General features: G+C 39.7%; 1 protein-coding gene across 1 annotated transcript; it reads left to right on the top strand.

Annotated features, from left to right (window-relative positions):
* Positions 1-112: 112 nt before the first annotated feature.
* Positions 113-18,436, top strand: DNA2 (DNA replication helicase/nuclease 2). Its single transcript, XM_025895901.2, has 21 exons — positions 113-116; positions 497-725; positions 1,762-1,945; positions 3,226-3,371; positions 4,478-4,603; positions 5,462-5,681; positions 6,793-6,910; positions 7,209-7,374; positions 8,559-8,753; positions 9,335-9,565; positions 10,018-10,134; positions 10,238-10,347; positions 10,842-10,951; positions 11,448-11,672; positions 12,201-12,394; positions 12,499-12,588; positions 12,682-12,874; positions 15,694-15,783; positions 16,395-16,577; positions 16,696-16,842; positions 17,418-18,436. The coding sequence occupies exons 1-21, from the start codon at positions 113-115 to the stop codon at positions 17,472-17,474; spliced, it is 3,135 nt and encodes a 1,044-aa protein (XP_025751686.1). The 3' UTR covers positions 17,475-18,436.
* The last annotated feature ends 1,446 nt before the right edge of the window (positions 18,437-19,882 follow it).

Raw genomic sequence — 19,882 nt, 5'->3', positions numbered from 1 at the left:
GCTCCGGCGGGCACAGCTCCGTGCCAGGAGAGCGGCCCTGCTGCTCTGTCTCAGGCTTTGGCTATTGGAAAACTGAGCCTTGAATATCAGTTTTCTAATCAACTTCAAGTTAATGGGTAAAAAAGATTACTACTCCGTGTTTGAGGTACTTGGGTGACCGGGAGTTCGTATGTGCAGGGAGATAGAAGCTTTCTCACAAGCACAGGGTTTGCAGTGCAGTTATAATTAACTTTCAAGTAAATATGGATATGTGGACACCAAAATGAAGCACTTGCAATAAATAGCCACTTAGTATTTATTGTCTCCTTCCTTACGTCTCCTATGTCCAAATGCTTGTTTTTCATCCCTGTCATCCCAAAAGAACATGAAAACATCACCAGAGAGCTTTCCTGTGCTTTACCTGTGTAGAACTGCAAAACCGCACTAAATATGTATAAAAATTGAAGGGGATTAAAGTTGGGTTTATATTTGAAGCTTTTCCTTGCTTTGTATATAGGCTGGCTGTTTTCAGGTAGTGTTCTGTCTGTTAATGAGCTGTTCTTCAGTTTTCAGAAGAAAGTGGCTGACTGCCCTGACACGATACTGAGGAAGGGGCTGAACAACAGATACCGTGTGCTGGAAGTCAGCCTGATACAGAGAAATGGAAGTGACCCTGAGAAACACTTGAGAATTACAGCATCTCACTCACTAGAAGATACAGAGCTGTGCATTCTTAGGAATGGCTGGTAATTCATTATGTAGATGTCTGAAAAGAGAATGAAGTACTGGATTATTAAGTAAATTTTCTTTGTGTTGCCTTTGAGAGCAGTCTTACTGCCTTAGAAATGATACAAAATCCTGAAGCAACCTTTATTTAATGTAACATTATCAGTATGTCAGTGTAATGGATATTCATCTCGAGAGAACTGATGTCAGGTAACTTGTGTTCAGTGGGTATTGCTACCTTACAGTTTTAATTTGCCTTTGTACTGACAAACAGCAACGCATTAAACTCTAGGCAGGCTATTTTGTTTGACTGTTTTGCACTAATTAGAAGTGTATATTTATATGTACAAATATACAAGTATATTTGTACATATAGATGTACAAAACCACATCTGTAAAACATGAGGGCTTTTTGCAGCCTGTTAAAATCACCTTAGCTTGAGCCCCAGTGCAAAAGTTGTTTTCATGTAAGGATAAGATTCTAATTTAGAACTAATTGTGTTGCATGGTGTGTTACAGGAGAAAAGACTGCATAGTATTTTGAAACACATGGGGGTGCATGTGCTATTTGGCACTGCTTTTCATTTTCTGTCCAACACTGAAAGGTGGGAGAAAAGTATAAGACATTATTTCTTGAAGGAAAAAATATCTAAGATCTTGAACCCTGAAATTTCCAAATCATTCTAAATATTTTTAGATTTTGCTGAGTTTCTGAAACAAATAGGATTGTTAAGTAGGAAGGTAGAACTCATGTAATGCAAAAGCAGTAAAACATAACAATGCTGAAATAGTTCAACACATCAGTCTGGAATGACTTGAAGTCAACAGGATTTGCCTACTTACAGGCTGTCCTGATGCATGATCTAGTACTCAAAATAATGAGTTTTGTCAGTAAAAATGCCTTTATTCACTTTCAGGATTTATTTAAGTCAACTTCCTAAAAATAGAGTCCCAATAAGCTCCTGTTCCAAAGAACTGCGTCTGCCAGGTTAATGTGTAATCACTGATACGTTGTGTCCGTGCTGCCGCTGACTGTTCCAATGTATCCCATCGCAGGGAGTCTGTGCCCGTTGTCCCGGGGGACGTCGTTCATTTGGAAGGGGAGTGTAGCTCCGGCACGTGGGTCATCAGTGAGCAGCGTGGGTACCTGGTTCTGTACCCAGACCTGCTGCTCTCTGGCACGACGGTGTCAAACAGCATCCGCTGTGTGAGAAGGGCGGTGCTGAGCGAGCGCTTCAGGGTAAGAGTGAGTTCCAGACTGCCTCTGATGAGTTACTGCTCCGTTGAACCTGGTGGGTTCACTCAGTGTTCATTCTGGCTGTGATGCTGTACTGCAAAATGTCCAACACAGAATAATTTGGGATGGAAACTGTCTCTGGTGGAAATTCTTGGTGTTTTTTGAGAATTGCAGCTGAAATAATCCAGTATTTTTAACACAGTTACTGGGCTAAAGAAGTGGTCTTTCCACTTAAAATTCTGATAACTTCTTTGATAATCTCTTGCCACATTTTGTGTGGGTATAAATCCTTTGTGAGGGATGTGCCCCTCATTCATATAAAACATTACCACTCTTGGCCAAGAGCCTCTGAAAAATAAGAGTCTGAATCCAGCTGCTGGACCATTGAAAGAGGTTTCTTGTGGTAGTATCCTTGCTGATATGTGGATGGCAGAGAAGCAACAGCTGCCAGTCTCAGCTGATGAAAACTTCCAGACAGGATAGGAATATAAATCCAGATGAGTAAGGGAATTGTAATGGAGTGGTAAACTCCCAGCCTGGCTGGGAGTCTGTGACTGAAACAAGAAAATTAAGTACAGGAAATTAAGACTAGGAAGTGGTGTCAGCCCCTTATTGATGGGAATAGAATAATTGTGTGGGACAATGCACTGACAACCCCTGACACTGGGGTAACACCATCCACATTGTGAGTGCAATCCACAAGTGACTGGTCTGTAAGAGATCCTGTAATATCACAGTGATTAAACTTCCAGTTGTTTGGTGGTGACTCACACAGAGGTCGTTTTGCTACCACTTTCAGTTCTTGTGACTCTACAGAGCCCAGCCCTGCTGATGGGTTTCTGAGCCATTTTGGAGATACTTGGAATGATTCTCCTGTGAGTTGGTAACACACAGGAAACTGCTTTGTGCAAAAAATATGTGTAAGATTGTAAAGGTAAGTATTGGCATTAGGAAATACTACTGTTTTGCCCACGGGCAAAACTTTCTCAAAATTCATTTTAATCTGTGCCTTTGTTTCTCACCTATCAATCACACAGGGATTATATCCTAACGTTACCAGGGCTGGGATAAACATGAGAGCTAAAGCAATAGGAGAGACTCATTTCAGTTTGGCTGCTTTCACACTTGGGTTTGACTGGACGGTGATTAGTGAGGTGAAAGCTGTCATGGTCTTGCAATTAAATAAGTGCAGTCCATGATCTGCAGCAAAGAAACCCAGACATTTTATAGGGAAGCTGGTATGAAGTGGCATCAATCTTGATGTATTGTAACATCTGTTGCAGGGCTCGGAGTCTGGCTCGCGCCAAATGCTCGTGGGTACAATTCTTCATGACATCTTCCAGCAATCTGTAACAAATAACTTGACACAAGAAAAAGTACTAGAACTAGCAAATAAGATCGTGTATGGACAAAAGTATCTCAAAGAAATGTAAGTAGCATTACAAGTGGCTTTTATGTTTGGAAGACAGGGCAGGAACACTTTAAGTTACACTTTAGAAAATGTAGCACTGTTGTCTGGAGAGTATCGTGCCAAATGACTTTGCTTGATGGAAATGGGGTACCTTTTAGTAAGATAATTCCCCATTTATTAATGTAATTTTGTTTGACTTCCCTGCTGAGCTGCTACTGTGGATCCAAACTGTGCTTCTGGAGTAACTATGTGTATGTGGGGGTTTATTCCTTCAGGACAAGCAGGTTGCAGTGTTTGTGTCTGTAACATTAGATTTCCAGGCTGATTTAAATGTGACAAACATAATTCATTATTATCCTCAGGAGATGAACTAGAAATTTGTGACTGACCAAGCACTGAATGTCTGAGGTTTTCATTTTCTTTATCAGGTTACTTAAAGGCTCAGTTGCTAGAAGAGGTTTCACTTATTTTCTCAGCAAAGCTGATAGAAATGCTAGCCAAATAAATAGTCTTAATATTTCCATCAGAAAATGGTAAGATGAATGGCTGTCAGTTTTAGCATTTTACTGCAGACTTCATTAAAATCTAATTCTACTCATGTAAAAAAATAAAAATCATTATATTTAGGCTGTTAAAAATTGCCTGTTGGGCAATGTCAGTACCTTTTAGCCCCAGATGAGTTAAAACTGTAGAAAGAAGATTTATTACTCTAGTTCTGTTATGAAGGTAATATTTTGAATTGTGACTCCTAAGGATTTCTTAAAGGCCTTTGTCACCCTGGGCCTCCATGAAACTGTTAATTTGCAATTCCTTTTTGCATATGCAGGCCACTGTTTGTTGGGATTGGAAAGTAATTGCTTGAGGCTGCTAGCTGGGGTCATTTACACTTGTATGAACCTTTTTGTGCAAAACCCACTTGTATTTCTCTGTTGCTGTAGAATAACGATGTAATTTCCAGTGAATACCAGCTTAACTAAGCTGTCATTATCTACAATTTTTAGATACTTATTAAAACTTGACAGTTACTGTCATTAATCTTGTGGATATTCAAGGCAAAATCTCTCTAGTACCAGCAGCAAATCTCATATTTCTTTCTCCTTAATGTGCGTGGTTTTATTTTTCAGGTATCACTTAAATCTGAAACAAGCAGAAATAATGCAGGAGGTGGAAGAATATTTGCCATCATTTTTTAAATGGGCAGAAGACTTCATGCACAATCCAGTGAACCAAAATGAAATGCAACTAAAACTGTAAGAAGCCAGGAGTTGAAAGTTAAAACCATTCTATATTGTGTACCTTCTTTAGTTCACTTTTAATTTTCAGAACAATGCTTTTCCTGCCCATTTGTTCAGTGATTTGTAGCTAATTCATGGCCTCACTGCCAGTGTGGCTGATCTAGAGCTACATATTTAGCTGCCATAGTGAGTACTGGGGCAAGACATGAAGCCTGAGGGTGAACTGACATAAAAATCTTACTGATCTTAAAATCCTTGTGAACAGTGTGGTACATACTAGAGATTTTAGTAATTAGAAAGGCAAGGATATTTGAGCTGCTGATTAAGCTAGCATTTACTGTAGATATGTGCAACACTGCAAATCAGAATGTGAAACTAGTAATCAAATGGAATTTTTGACTGATTCAACAGTTTTTCAGTGAAATGGTGATTTAACTCAACTGCTGCTGAGCTCTTCTTGTCTGTAGCTTCTTGCTGTTAATTGTAATAGCCACGGGGTGTTAAAGTTTCAGTGAAATGGCAGGTCTAGGTAAAATCTGTATGCTGCTGTCCTGTGTATATCATTAATTTTTTTTTTGTTTTAGAGTGTGGTTGTTGACAAAAGACCAAAGACAATTACAAGCAGTTTAAGAGTCTCATTTAAAGTTTGAAATTCAGGTGAATAGCAAAACTACACTTAGTTTCTGATATGACACTTCCTCTGTTAATAGGAAAAGAGTTGGAGTGAAACTTGATGCATTTTATTTCTGAAGTTAGTTCCTAAAGAGAACCTGTAATGCAAAAAATTTACATATTTAGTTGCAACACATTTTAATGTTTAAATGTTAAGAATTAAGCAAAATTGTTAACTTCTGGTTTGATTTTTCTTCCTAGGTCAAATGGTGAAAAAACAGAAGTTGTATCTTCTAAGATAGAGATTGTAGATATCTTGGACATCGAAGAGAATATCTGGTCTCCCAGGTTTGGGTTGAAGGGAAAGGTTGATGTTACAGCCAGGGTGAAAATCCATTGCCAGTCGGGAGTGCAGTCTCGGATAATGCCACTGGAGCTCAAGTCTGGCAAGGAATCTAACTCCATAGAGCACAGGAGTCAGGTACAAACACCCTTTGTCCAGCTTCACTGTCAGAGACTGTGGTACTTTCTTGTTTGATTAGATGAACTATTTTGTCTTATGAATGTGACCACTTTTTGGTATACTCTAAATTCAGGGATGGCTGATCCTGGCATGCCCAAAGCTCCTGGTATAAAATGGAAGTGAACTGAGGAGTAAGAAGTACATACATTTACCACTTTCAAACACATTTTTGGTTTTTATCCTGAAATATGTGCTCTTTAGTCTCTTCTTGCTGCATTCAAATATTAGGTTGAGGCAAACTGCTTCGGGAATTAGTGTTGTGCATGTTTCCAGATAGCTGGCCTGATCTAGAGGCAGTAGTCTTGTTATTAACTTCTGAAGTTGCCTTTTAATTTCAATCCTTGGTCAGGTTCTTACTGCTTATGGCTTCTAGAATACTTGTGACAATAGTGAGTGTTTAGCCATATAAATTATGGAAGAGCTGAATACCGTTTAGAATGTATTTTGGTTTTAATACTGTGCTGGTTTTGCCTGGAGCAGAGATAAATTCCTTCACAAGAGATAGTATGGGCTGTGTTTTGGATCTGTGCTGAACACAGGTTGGTAATGGAGATGTTTTTGTTATTGCTGAGCAGAGCACACACAGTCCCAAGGCCTTTCCTGCTCCCTGTCCTGCCACACTGGGGAGGAGACTGGGGCTGATGGGAAGTTTGGAGGGGACACAGCAGGGACAGGGATCCCAGCTGACCGAAGGGACATTCCAGACCATGGAGCTGATCACCATGATTGGTGTATGATGTGGGGGAAAGAAGGGGGAAGCTTGAGGGGGTGTGTTTGGAGTGATGGCGTTTGTCTGCCCAAGTCACCGTTACGTGGGATGGGGCTCTACTCTCCTGCTGCCCACGGGAAGTGGGAATGAATTCCTTGTTTTGCTCTGGTTGTGTGCATGGCTTTTGCTTTTCCTGTTAAACTGCCTTTATCTCATGAGTTTTGCAGCTTTTCCCTTTCCGATTCCCTCCCCGATCCCACTGGTGGGGCAGTGGGTGAGCAGCCATGTGGTACTTGGCTTTAAACTTGGGGTTAAACCACGACAAACATCTTGCAGTAAGTTTCTCTCAAATGTTTGCAGGTTATTCTGTACACACTGTTGAATTTAGAGCGGAGAGCAGATCCTGAAGCTGGATTTCTTCTTTATCTCAAAACTGGTACAATGTATCCTGTTTCTGGAGCCCGCCTGGACAGAAGAGGTAAAGTTGTTCCCCTTCCCTGGAAACCAGAATTATCTTATCTATTGCTAAAACCTCTCATGTTGCCTGTAAGGTTTCCTTTTGCCAAAATAGCTGTACTTAGGGATGCATCATGTGTTATAACATCACTACTTCCAATCAGCTTATGTTAAAAACTCTATTATTTTATTAATATAGCAGAGGGATTTGTTATGTGAATAATCACTTCTTAGCTGACTAAAAAGTTGATAGCTAATTACTTTTGAGTTAGAAACTGTTGCAAACAAAAACATCAGCTTAGTTGGTTCTTTTCTGACAGAATTAATGAAGTTGAGAAACCACGTGGCCTTCTACTTAACGCACAGTACCTACAAATCTGCTGTGGGAAGGCAGCATTCACAGCTTGCTGCTTTGCCTCCCGTGATTGATGACAGTCAAGCCTGTAAATATTGCTCCCAAATGCACAATTGCTTCTTATACAGCAGGTAAAAAAAAAAAAAAGTCTGACTAATGTTTCTAAATAAGTTTGAATAATCATAGCTTTTGATACAGTGGCTTCATTTTCGGGGTTGACAGCTTTTTATTTCTTTATTGAGGACTCTTGCACCCCAAAAGAATCTTTCACAGACTCCCTTGCAACTTTTGTAATGCAGGGTCTGATCTCCCAGAGACTTAATGTATTTGCTCAGGTACACTTTCTGCAAGAGAAAATCTGAGATAAGTCTCAACAAAATACTTGATGACAGTAACAGATCTGTTGTATATAAGTTAATAATATTTAAAATTTTAAAAAGCTATATTCTTGCAACTCTTTGAAAGAGGAGGTCTTTTGGGCCTGGGTTCTGTCTTGATAACAACTCTTTCACTTTGTAGAAGATTGTTTCCCTGTAGGATATCACACAAGTAATGAATGATGCATTGATATTACTCTGCTAAAGTGTTCTTACATTGCCTTTTAAAGAGAAGTAATGAGCAGATATTTGCTAAATTTTCACATAAAGTTTTAGTCTTTATGCTGCACAAAACCAGAACCATCTCTTATACTTGAAGAGATCTCTATATTTGAAGAGATCAGATGAGATATGTTAGAACAGGAGAGCCTTTGGTGTAACCAGAACACCTGATTATTTTTAAAATTGTAGGGGTAAAATTGTATGTGAAGGGAGCCAGCTTTGTGGGCATCCATGATATGTCTTTGTAAAGTAGGTTTTGTGCAATATTACTTCTAATACTCAGTTGTTACAGCACCAAGATTGTTTCTAACTGGGTAGCTATTCACTGGTGAACTAACTTTTTACTATTTGATTGTATTTTGTATGTGTGATTAGGTATAACATCTGGTGTTTAGTTTTGAGATAAATTGACCTGTCTGTGTATTGAGTATTACATTCAACTATGTAAATGTGTACAGTACTATCTTTGAAATGCCTTTAATTGGTCTTTGATTAATTTATGTTCCTTGATAATTCAAAATCATAGAGATGATGTAAGGTTACTAATAGAAGATTACTCACATGAACAAAGGATACAGATTCAACTTGGCTTCAGTGATGATAGATTAATCTATCTGGTATGTTACAGTATATATTTAGATTGTCATTATGTACATATGGACGTGCAAGCAAATAGATGCAGGTTGATTCTTTGCTGTGCTTGGTTGCATTCCTAGAGCTGTAGAGCAGAAGATGGCCAGTGTGTCCTTTCCTCCTGCTCTGGCAGCTGTTATTGACAGAGAGACCCAGCACCTGCAACCCTCCCACCTGGAGTATTTCAGCCTCTGGTACCTGATGTTAACCCTGGAGCTGCAGAGTGGGGAGGGTAAAAAGGGATATAAAAATATATGGATGATACCTTCTTTGGAAAGGTGAGGTGTAATTTCTAACCTGATGCAAATGGTGGTTCCTCCTGAAAGTGAGACATTGCCCACTGGTGTTTTCACTGCCAGCAAAGCTAGATGTTTCCTAGTGCTGTTAGAAGCACTCAAATATGCTACTTGCATAGGTGGATTTTTTGAGATGTGACCTAATGGAGACATTAACCTGATGAATTTACAGGTTTTGTGTTTGCACTATGGTGTTTGTTTGGTGGTTGTTGTTAAGTCACACACAGGAAGCAGCAAATTGCAGCCTCAGCCTTAAGAAGCACAAGTGTAATTCTATTTGTGTCTCTGTGGGCTGAGGCTGGTGCTGACTGATCCCAGTCCATGGTGCTGTTTCTGCAGGTTTACTTGGCACAATGACAATTTGTCAAGTGACTGATTAGTCTTCCCAGTTCTGATTGTGTTTGGGTTGTTATTTGCTGCTTTGGGAATTTTTTTTTGTTTTTCGGTTTTGGCAGTTGGTTGTGGGTGATATTTTTTTTTACTTGTGTGAGGTTTTTTTTTAATATTTCTCTTCCCAAGAAGTTATTAATATTAAAATATATTTCTTTTTCTCATATATTCAGAGAGAAGGCTGGAGATTGTGTTGGAAACTTGATCAGAGTGGAGGAAGTACGTGAAATTTCCGAGGGACAGTACCTACATGTTTTTCAACGCAGAAATGGTGCCATACCTGGAACAAACCTGTTGGTTGGTGATCGAGTGGTCGTGAGTGGAGAGGAAAAGGGTTTACTTGGTTTGGCTACTGGCTATGTTAGAGAAGTCAGTGGAACAAAAGTCTCCTGTTTGTTGGGCAGGTAATAGGACAAAAATACCTGTTTGAAAACACTGTGGTCCTGGCTTCAGGAGGGGCACTTCTAAGTGTCCAAAAACCTGTGACTTGTTCTAACTCTTCTTGCTGGGCTTGGGGCACTCTTCAGAAATTCTCTTCTCTTGATGGAAAATGGCAGTACTTGGTCAATGGATATGCCTGTTGATTTAACACAAAAACATGTTTAAACTCCATTTATTCACATCTCCAACATGAGACAGTCATATGGATACAGTAATATCCATAACTTTCATTATTCAGTCTATATTGTCATTAAATTGGGCTGTGAGCATGTTTTACTTAGATCAGCTAATAGCGTATCTTTATTAGCTAATGTTTCACTCTGGCATCTCTGGAAGATACCACTGAACAAGTCTTTCATCATGAACACACTGCTGGTGAACAGCATTATTTTATCCATGTTATGTCATCCTTCAGGAATTTGTCAAAGCTCCCCAAGAGCACCGTGTTTAGGTTGGATCATGAAGAGGGAGATTTTGGTATAGGAGTCCCTTTTGAAAATCTTTCTAAATTGATGAAAGATTCTCCGGTCAGGTATGAAAAACCAAATTAATTTTACACTTTCAATCTTTTCAGGTAAAGTTTCTTAACTGGTAACTCTTCTTGCAACTCTTGTTTGTTTTGCTTTCATCCACAGTGAAAGGCTCCGCAACTTGATAATTGACTTCCAGAAACCACGGTTCATTCAGCACTTGAGCTCTGTCCTTCCTCCAGAGGCAAAGGAAACTGTTGCAAATATTTTAAAGGGTACAAAGTGACTTTCTACTCCTCTGTTTAGTAGTCTCTATAGCCAAAGTGTTTATCATGCTGAATATAAGTGATTTTTCCTCCTTTGGGGCCCAGTGGTAGTTTTCTTCTTATTAAACCAAGTTCTTGTCTTGCATGTCTTCCTACTAGCTGAAGACTAATTTAGTCACAGAAAGACCTGATCAAACACAACTGCCCATACACAATATATGGAGGTGGTCATTTAGGATATTAGGGAAAAAAAGTCACAAAAAGGTCTAAAAATAAAAATGCCTTCAGTTCCTTATTTCTAGGATTGTAGTGCAGACCCTTTACTACTTATCTTGTGTATCATGTTTAATGTCATATCTTCATTAGAACCTGCAGACTTTGCTCAGTTCTTGTCTTTATTAAGGGCTTTAGCAGAAGAGGAAATTATAGTTTTACTTTAACTTTAGTGATTGTTACAATTATGATGAAGTGTACTAATTTAGTTTTGATTTTTCTCCTCAAAGGTCTAAATAAACCTCAGAAACAGGCAATGAAACAAGTGCTACTTTCCAAAGACTACACACTTATTGTGGGTATGCCTGGAACAGGAAAAACAACTACAATATGTGCTCTAGTAAGATCATGTACCTTGATTTTAATTTTCTTTTTGAGATTTAGAGGACAGCATTAAACAAACTGTATAGTGTCCAAAAATTAGCTGTCATGACTGAAATTATATAGATACTGTTAGATTAAAAGAAGAAAATACACTTCTTTTTACTTAAAAACCTATATTTGGTTGAACTAAAACTGTATTTTGTGGTGTGGGATTGTCTCTTGCCTGTGTAGGAGTATGTGTGGGAGGGAGGAGATTGAAGTGTGATATTTAATCACTTCTGTGATGCTTTAGTGTTAAAATTTAGTGTTAAAATTCTTTGGCTCCAAATATCAGCAAGTCCTCAAATCCTGAGCTACAGCTCAAAAAAGGGACTCCTTGGGAAGCCAGCAAATTGAACTCATTATGGGCTCTCTCCAGAACCTCTTGTGCTTTTTGCCTTGTCAAACATGGGACTGCCTATTCTCATAGACAACTAATAACTTTTCTTTCCCTTCCCTTTGCCACTCATTAGGTGAGAATTCTTTCTGCTTGTGGCTTCAGTGTTCTTCTGACTAGTTTTACACACACGGCTGTGGACAACATCCTGCTCAAGTTGGCCAAATTCAAAGTTGGTTTTCTGCGCCTAGGGCGAGCTCAGAAGGTCCATCCAGATATTCAGAAATATACAGAAGAAGAAATTTGCAGGTCTAAATCAATTAAATCTGTAACAGACCTGGAAGAGGTCTATAATAGTCAGGTGAGAAAAGTGGGGTTTGCTGCAAGTTATTAAAGATAATTAGGTCAGGATTTTATGTTGGGATGCTGCAGAGGAGAACTCATCCCAAGGGTGTGAAGTGCTGTAAGAAATCTGAGCTGGAAAAGATACTCAATCTCTGCATGGCTTCAATTTGTTTATAGCTGATAATGACCAGCACAGACAATGCTTCTCAACTTTCAGCCTGTTAATGTCCACACAAAGTAATTTTTATTGTAAGTAATAAGTCCCAAACACCCCAGTGCTTTTCTCTGAGATCTTGTTACACGAGTCACTTCAGCACCCTCCATGAATTGTACAGGCAGAGAACTTGGCATCGCTGAACACATGGCAGGAATGGGTTATTTGCTGCAGTCTGCTCTAAAGCTGGCTTTGTTTGTCACTTGCAATTGATGCAAGAAGATGTCAAGCTGTTTAGTTTAAGGGGAAATATTTTTCTTTTAACCTGGAAAACATAGTACTAAAGGATATAAAATGTACCTTATCCTTAAAGTGTGTCTCAATTTTCAGCCAGTGGTGGCAACGTCTTGCATGGGAGTAAATCACCCTATCTTTGTTCAGAAGCAATTTGATTTCTGTATAGTTGATGAAGCTTCCCAAATAAGCCAGCTCATCTGCCTGGGCCCACTGTTCTGCTCCAAAAGGTTTGTGCTGGTGGGGGATCATCAGCAGCTGCCTCCACTTGTGCTGAATGCAGAAGCAAGGTAAGATAAAATGCTGCTGGACAGTGACTAGTAATGAATTCTGGGAAGGCTCTTGCAGTGTTCTGACTGACACACTTTTGGGTTTTGTGTTTGTGTTGTAACAGAGATCTTGGCATGAGTGAAAGCTTATTTAAAAGGCTGGAACAAAACCAGAATGCTGTTGTCCAATTAACTGTGCAATACAGAATGAATAGGTAATTTAAACTTTTATTTATTACGCTGTGTTTTTAATGTGGGATTGAAAGGGAAAGATTTTTATCCCTTTTCTTGTTTTTTTAAATCTTTAGTAAGATTATGTCACTGAGTAACATGTTAGTGTATGAAGGCAAACTGGAATGTGGCTCAGAGAAGGTGTCAAATGCCACTGTTAACTTGCCCAACCTAAAAAAATTGAAACTGGACCTTGTGGATGCTTCAAAAACGTGGCTGAAAGAAGTACTTGATCCAGACACACCTGTGTGTTTTCTGAACACAGAGAAGGTAAAGTTCATTCTGTTCTTTCAGCATTGTATTTTAATGCAAGTTCTCAACACAGTCAACATGTAAAACTTGATACAGCTTAGGTAGGGTAAAATAGGGAACTTCAGAGAATGATTTTCTGGTTCCATGGAAAATGTGCAGCACACACAAATGGTGGTGGTGTAGCTGCTGATCAGCTGCTGCTGGACCCATCACATCTGGGAGCAGCTGAAGTGTTTAATTCAGGTAATATTTCAGAAAATATGGAAAGTACTGTAGACTTTGTTCTCATGTCCAGTGTAGCTCAAAGTGTGTAGCCAGTGGCAGGAATAGCTATAATTCTCCATGGAATTTTGGAGACTTTCTATATGCTGAAGTGTAAGGGAGGAGTAAGTTGGTTTAGACATGCCCTTTCATGAGGACACCAATTTTTGCTGGAAAATTAAAACTCAAGAGTAGATAAAAATTCTGCAAAGAAGCTGACTAGGAACAATGAGGAGGAATTTAAATACATGTAGAAAAAGATTAATAAATTAGTACATTTGTGGTTTCTAGTACTTGTCACTATAGTTGGTGATTGAATTATGAAGATTTGAGTCTTCCTTCCTTCCTTAGCAGTGTTGATTCCTATTAATACTGTGTTCTGCCAATAATTGAATCAGCTGATTAACTTTTGTGCTGACTCTGGGTAAAACTCTCCAACCTCCCTGTGCTGTCTACAACATTCTACAGGATTCCTATATTTTTTTATGACAATTCTATTAGAATCTCTTCAATGACCTAAAAAGAAACAGTGTTTACTTTGATGACTTAGGGAGATTTCTAAAAATGCCTAAACTAAACAGGGACAGGAATGCCTCCCTAGCTGCAGTCCCTTTCCCAGGAAAGCAGACAGTTGGGCCCAGGAAAGAGAGTTGTTAAGTGGAACTGGCTGGTACACTGTTCATCTGGTAGTCATAGAGAAATTGGTAATGGGGAAGCCAGAGTTTCTGTTCCATTTGGAATTTTTTTTTTTCCTAGAAAGCCCATCTTGAGTGTAAGACAGCTGTTATGTTTGTAGAAGCAGGAGGAAAGTTTCTCTTTCCAAAATATTCTTGGGTTTGTTCAGACATGGGTCTATAATATCATTTCTCCTTCTGGACTTGGTGTCAAAACTCCATCTGTTGGGGTGGTCATGGTGAGGGGGGAGAAATGGAAAAGCCCCCTCTGAATACAAGACCAAACAAAACCAGTATTTCCTTGGCTTTATAGTGTTTTTTTTTCCCCTGTGTATTTTTAATAAAACCAAGAAAAGCTTATGAAGAAATATACTGGGGGGGGGATACAAACAGGGAGAAAGGAGAGCAAAAACCACCATGATACCAGCAGGAAGCTTCCATTTATTATGCTTGCTTTTTTAAAAAACTAAAAAAACCCTTTATTGTTTACTATGTAATAATGCAAGGTGTTTGTGACAGTAATGGGAAATCTATTTGTTTCTTTTCTACCAAGCCCTGTGTCCATCTGCACTTCTGACAGCTTGAGCCTGGAGACTGAAAAATTACATCCTTGATTTAGGGCAAGTTTCCTGAGAAATTCTAGGCCAAAGTTGGTTTTATCAGGGGTTCTGTTGGTGCACTTTGTGAACATGAGAAATACAAATGTAAGCATGTGTTATCATAAGCATGACCTGGCTTTTAGAACTTCTTTCCTTCAAATAATTTTTGTGTAGTTTTTGGCTACATTAATGCTACTGTGGAGAGAAACCAACTGTTCAGTAAAACAGTGCTTTTCTGCTTGGAGAAAACTTTGAGCACGTGGAGTTTGGAGGCTTCTTAGATGTGACATTTTCAGAATACTGAGTTCCAAAAAAAAAAAGGTAAAACCAGTTGTAGTACAACTCTGAGAGTGCTGCTTTAAGTTACACTACACCACCTCCCATTTCAGTGGCAGTGCTGTCCTCAAAATTGAGAAGGGAAACGGAACATGATGAACATGTAAAAGTGGCATCTAAGAAAACATGGCTTATGTCACTATAAAATAGTGGAATGGTTATAGTAGAAAATGGCAGGAAATGAGTAAAAGTAGCAAATGGAATTCGGAGCTGGAAAGCAGTTTAGTGTCTGTTCAGTTTTATACTCTTTGCAAATAAAGAGGTCTGCTTGACCCCAGTTTACTGGATGGACACCATCAGTTCTTGCTGTTGATAATTCAGCTTTAGAGAAGGCACGAGCTGAGCAAGGAGAATAAATTGCAGAATTGTGATACCACAATGACAAGAGTTGACATTCTGAGCTTGTTCTTGGCTTCTCGGCCTCATTGGTTCATACGAGGTGTAGGAAAAGGGAGTTAATAGTTAAGAAATGGTAAATTCAGTGAATGCTCACTTAAAAGATCAGGAGTTCAAGACCACCATTTTGGATAGTTCTTGCTTTAGTTTTAAATGTAGGCTTTCACACATGTAAAAAACTGGGGAAAAGTCACTGTAAATATTGCTGTATGGAGAGCATTAAAAGAAAAATCCCATGTAAAATGTAATTTTCTCTCTTACCCTGTAAGTCTTTTGATTTATAATGTGTGAGCTGTAAAGTCAGAGCGTTAAGGTTTGGCAGTTTCTTAAGATGCAAACTCATTCTAGAAACTCATTTCAGCAGTTTGTTCCAACTTGTTTTGCAAATGCAGCATTCTTTGGTTACTTTACAGTACAGGCTCTTCTGATTCGTAAAATTTAGCACTTAGCCTTATTTTTTAAGTTAAAACTATTAGTATAAACCCACATATGATATGATGAGTAAGGGATCAGAATACAGTACACTGTTATAGCCTGCAAAAGTAATTATGTCCTTTTTATATTTTTAAAGGTCCCAGCACCAGAACATGCAGAAAAAGGTGGTGTAAGTAATGTGACAGAAGCTAAAATAGTGCTCTTTCTCACATCCTTATTTCTTAAGGTAACTCTCACTTTAGTGCATTGTTTGGAGGGGCAGCTTTATAACTAATGATTCTTACATTGCTATAGTAATGGCACCTCCTATGTTTTGGGTTATTCTTTGAGAGATAATCTTAAGGATAAATCGAGGGTTGACTGCATGTCAGTACAGTGAGGAGCCTGCTGCATTCCCTTACCTGTCCCTTGCCTGGCTGGATTTAAGATGTAAATAAATCAGCTGGATGCCAAATTCTTTTAAGAGATGAGCACTTCTTTGGGAGGGATGGGAGAGGATTTGCCTTCCTTCCTTATTTCATCCAGTAATACAGACTAGGAGTTCTCAATGTTCGCCTCACAGTTTGACAAAGAAAGAAAAATGAGGCTTTCCTGGATATCTGTCTTTGTGCTAAGTTAGGACAAAGCTTGGGATCTTGCAGTGACTCAGGTTTTCTGTTTTCTTCAGTAATACCAGTCACACCTATAGTTCCATTGATGACTTAGTGTAGACACAATATCTTGCAGCACTGTTTAAAAAAAATAAATTAAAGAAATCCTTGAGGGTTTTGTGATGGCGATGAGTTTCCCAAGCCAACTGCAGTGACAGCTTTTTTCTTCTGTTCCTGTTCCATTCAGGCTGGCTGCAAGCCTTCAGACATTGGCATCATATCACCCTACAGACACCAGTTAAAAACAATCACTGATTTGATGGCAAAACTGAAGGAGAACAGAGTGGAAGTCAACACGGTCGACAAATACCAAGGAAGAGACAAAAGTATCATAATCGTGTCTTTTGTTAGGAACAGCAATGATGAAAATGTGAGTTGGTCATATTACCTTTGTGCCAGTCAATTGTAGTAGTCAGATGCCTTTTGAAAACGAGTGTTTTATCTACATTAAGTAGGACAAATAAAAGCGAGTTCCATTTATCTGACAGCTTGGCAACCTCCTGAGGGACTGGCGGCGCCTGAATGTTGCCATCACGAGAGCCAAGCACAAGCTGGTCATGGTGGGCTGTGTTCCATCCCTGAGCTGCTATCCTCCCCTGGAGAAGCTCCTCTGCCACCTGCAGTCCCACGCAATGATATCCTTTTTCTGCACCCTGGTTTGGGAAAGGGGAAAGGTAAGATTGACTTACTGAGTTTTGAGGTAAGGGTGGGAAGATCTTGGATTATTTAGCTTGTGTTTTTAACAGTGATTTGCCACACAGCACAAAATGTGCTAATTAAACTTGCCAGAAGTATACTCGAGATGAAGAAATAGAGAAAAGTCCATGCTGATTTGCAAATCAACTTTGATGTAATTTTTTAATTTTGAGACCTGAATTTCTGAGTTTTGATGCTCTTGCATTCTTTTCTGTGACCATCCTAGTTTCTTGGCATCTTAGGGTGATTGCTTTCTTCAGAAGTACCATGCACTTCAACACATCTGCTTCGTGGATAGTCTTGCTGGAAAGGAAAACAGGTTCACTTTCAGGTGACTGGTTCATTTTTCATTTCTCTCTGGCATTGTACTGAGTAAGCTTTAGCTATGGCTGTTTCCATCTCCTATTTAAACAGGAAATAACCTTGTTAGCTTCTTTCTTTGCAAACCCCAATACATATTCAAACAGATTTGGGGAATGTGAGATGTTGTCATAATGCTTCCTTAACTTGCTACATCTTCAATCTTCCAGCCGGGGCTCATGAAAGTATCCACAAGTGTAACATCTTATGAGCGTGAAGAAGGGAAGTTTTACAGCCATTTGTGTCTTTTTTTTGCTTTGGTTCTAAAGACTTGAAAATGCAGTTTACATACAGTGATTCCATTTACTGGAATTCCCAATTAAGGTGCTGGGTTGTGCTGTTTGGAACAAAAAATAGGAAAAACGTCTTTGTCATCGTCGAAGCCTCACATTCTTCTTTAAACTCTACTCCTGTTTTTTAAAATACCAAAGTGTTTTATATTTATATACATAATGTAATTAATCTTTCTCACGAAGGTCCCTTGATGACTTTTCTAATCACTTGATTTTGCACACATCAGGGAGAAATGTGATGCTGATTGACTTAATTCCCTGTTGTTAACTGTGTTCAGCAGATCAGTCTGAAGTGAAATGCTTCCTAGTAAAACTCTGTTTTCAGTTTGTCTGATCTGTAGTCTTCAAAACAAAACTTTCCCAAGAAAGAGAGCCAGAGCTGCAGCTTGCTGACTGAGAAGTTTACATGCTCAGGTTCTACTTTTTTTACAGATATGAATATTCATATTGGATATGATAATAGCAAACACTGTTTACTTGAGACATCTGTAGTCTTTGTGCTACCTCATATTCTAGACTAAAGAGACTGAAAAGTTTCTTTCCAAGATTGCTGTTGGAAACATCAATTTTCTTGATTCTTCAGAATCATTAGTATTTGTTTTCTCTGGGATCAATGTCAAGTAGCTGTGTGCATACAGATGCAGACGAACTTATTAAATGTGGGCATTTTCACTCTCTTACACTGCTCCCTGACTTTTTGTGATGCTTGAAATAATAAAAGTTTGCTGTTTGTTTCATTACAGTTGTTTAAACTTTGTTAATACTGTGCTTTATATAATACAAATATTTTTAACAGTTCAATATCATTTTAGTATCTGACAGGATATCTTCCTTTTTCTGGTGAAAATACATGTTGCATCAACTGTATCTGTGCTCTGTGACTTCCATAAGATGGAAAAAATACAGTAAAATACACTGTTCATTATAGTAGCAATTTCAGAACAACATATACTGGTTTAGAAGAGTTTTTCTTTCTATATTTAGGATCTACATGTACAAAACACTAAGACTTAGCTAATCTATTTTCTTACACCAAGTTCTACTTATCCAGGAAATGGTCTGCATGCTACTAAAAGGTTTATAAAGAAATTCGAGCACAAGAACATTTCCTTATCTACTTATAAAATGCATCCTTCCTTCTTTTTGCATGGTAAAACTTAGATTGAGCAGATGAAACCATGTTTTGGTCTGGTATTCTCCAACAAAATTGAGATTTGATGCTCTGAAACACTCTGAATATATGTAGTGAATGTGTGTGTATGTATCTATCCATCTATCAATCAAAGAGTGTGCCTGTCCCCGTGGGCTGTTCCAGGCCTGTGCTGCCCTTGTCCTTTGATCCTTCCTTGCAGGCCCGTTTTCTCTGTGCAGTTTTGTGTGCAATCTCTGAAGCTGAGCAAAGTAAAGGACACCTTTTTGTTCTACAGCTTTCTGATTAGCCTTGTCTAAGGAGGGGAAAGATCAGGATTTAGAGCAATTATTAAGCAAAGCAAATTGTAGTGCTCAGGGTGCAGTAAGCCCAAACTGAGATCCCATCTGGGTGTGACAGAAATGCTTTGTGTCTAATGCCTCAGTGTGGGGTTTTTTTGTTTTGTTTTGTTTTGTATTGTTTGTTTGTTTTTTGGTTTTGTTTTTTTTTGGTGATATTGATGTTTTAGGGTTTTTTTAAATTAAACCCCAAAACCTGACTTTTTTTAAATACTACCTTTTATTTCCACCATATTATGTTCTAAGGTGCTAAACTCAAAGTTGTTTTTTTTCTGGAATACTACTCCTACTTGTTCTGATACACGTTTTCCGGCGTTATAGAATTATCAATTGGAATAAATGTTAGGGATTGAAGCTTTCAGCGGCGAGAGGGGTAGGGAAGGCTCAGGTTGGTGCTGCTGACTGTGCTCAGCTGATGTCCGAGGCCTCCCGTGCCGCAGCCTGCCGTGGCTCCCGTGCTGCCGGCCCTGCCCGGGCTGGGGGATCTGTCGCGACAGGGCGATAGGGGCGGGTCCTCGCCGCCGGCGGGCGCCGTGCGGGGCGGGCGGGCCGCGGGCCCGCAGGGAGCGGCTGCGGCGGCTCCTCCTCTCCGGGCATGGAGTGCAGCGGCGGGCGGCGGGGAGCGGGAGCGGGCGGGCCGGGCGGGGGGCCGCGGGAGCGGGCGGGGGGAGCGGGGCGGAGGGGACCGCCGGAGGCGGAGCGCGGGCCGGCGCGGGTCGGGGGCGGTGACCGGGGGGCCCTGGGGCTGCGGGGGCCGGCGGGGGCTCTGCGCGCCAGCGACGGGCTCGCGTTCCGCCCGCTGCCGCAGCCCAGACCCCGCTCGGACCCGCGGCTTGCC

Source organism: Manacus vitellinus, unplaced genomic scaffold (assembly GCF_001715985.3).
Source record: "Manacus vitellinus isolate BGI_N305 unplaced genomic scaffold, ASM171598v3 scaffold_48_pilon, whole genome shotgun sequence".
Lineage (NCBI taxonomy): Eukaryota > Metazoa > Chordata > Aves > Passeriformes > Pipridae > Manacus > Manacus vitellinus.
Note: the sequence above shows the minus strand (reverse complement) of the source record. Positions and strands in the feature narration are given on the sequence as shown.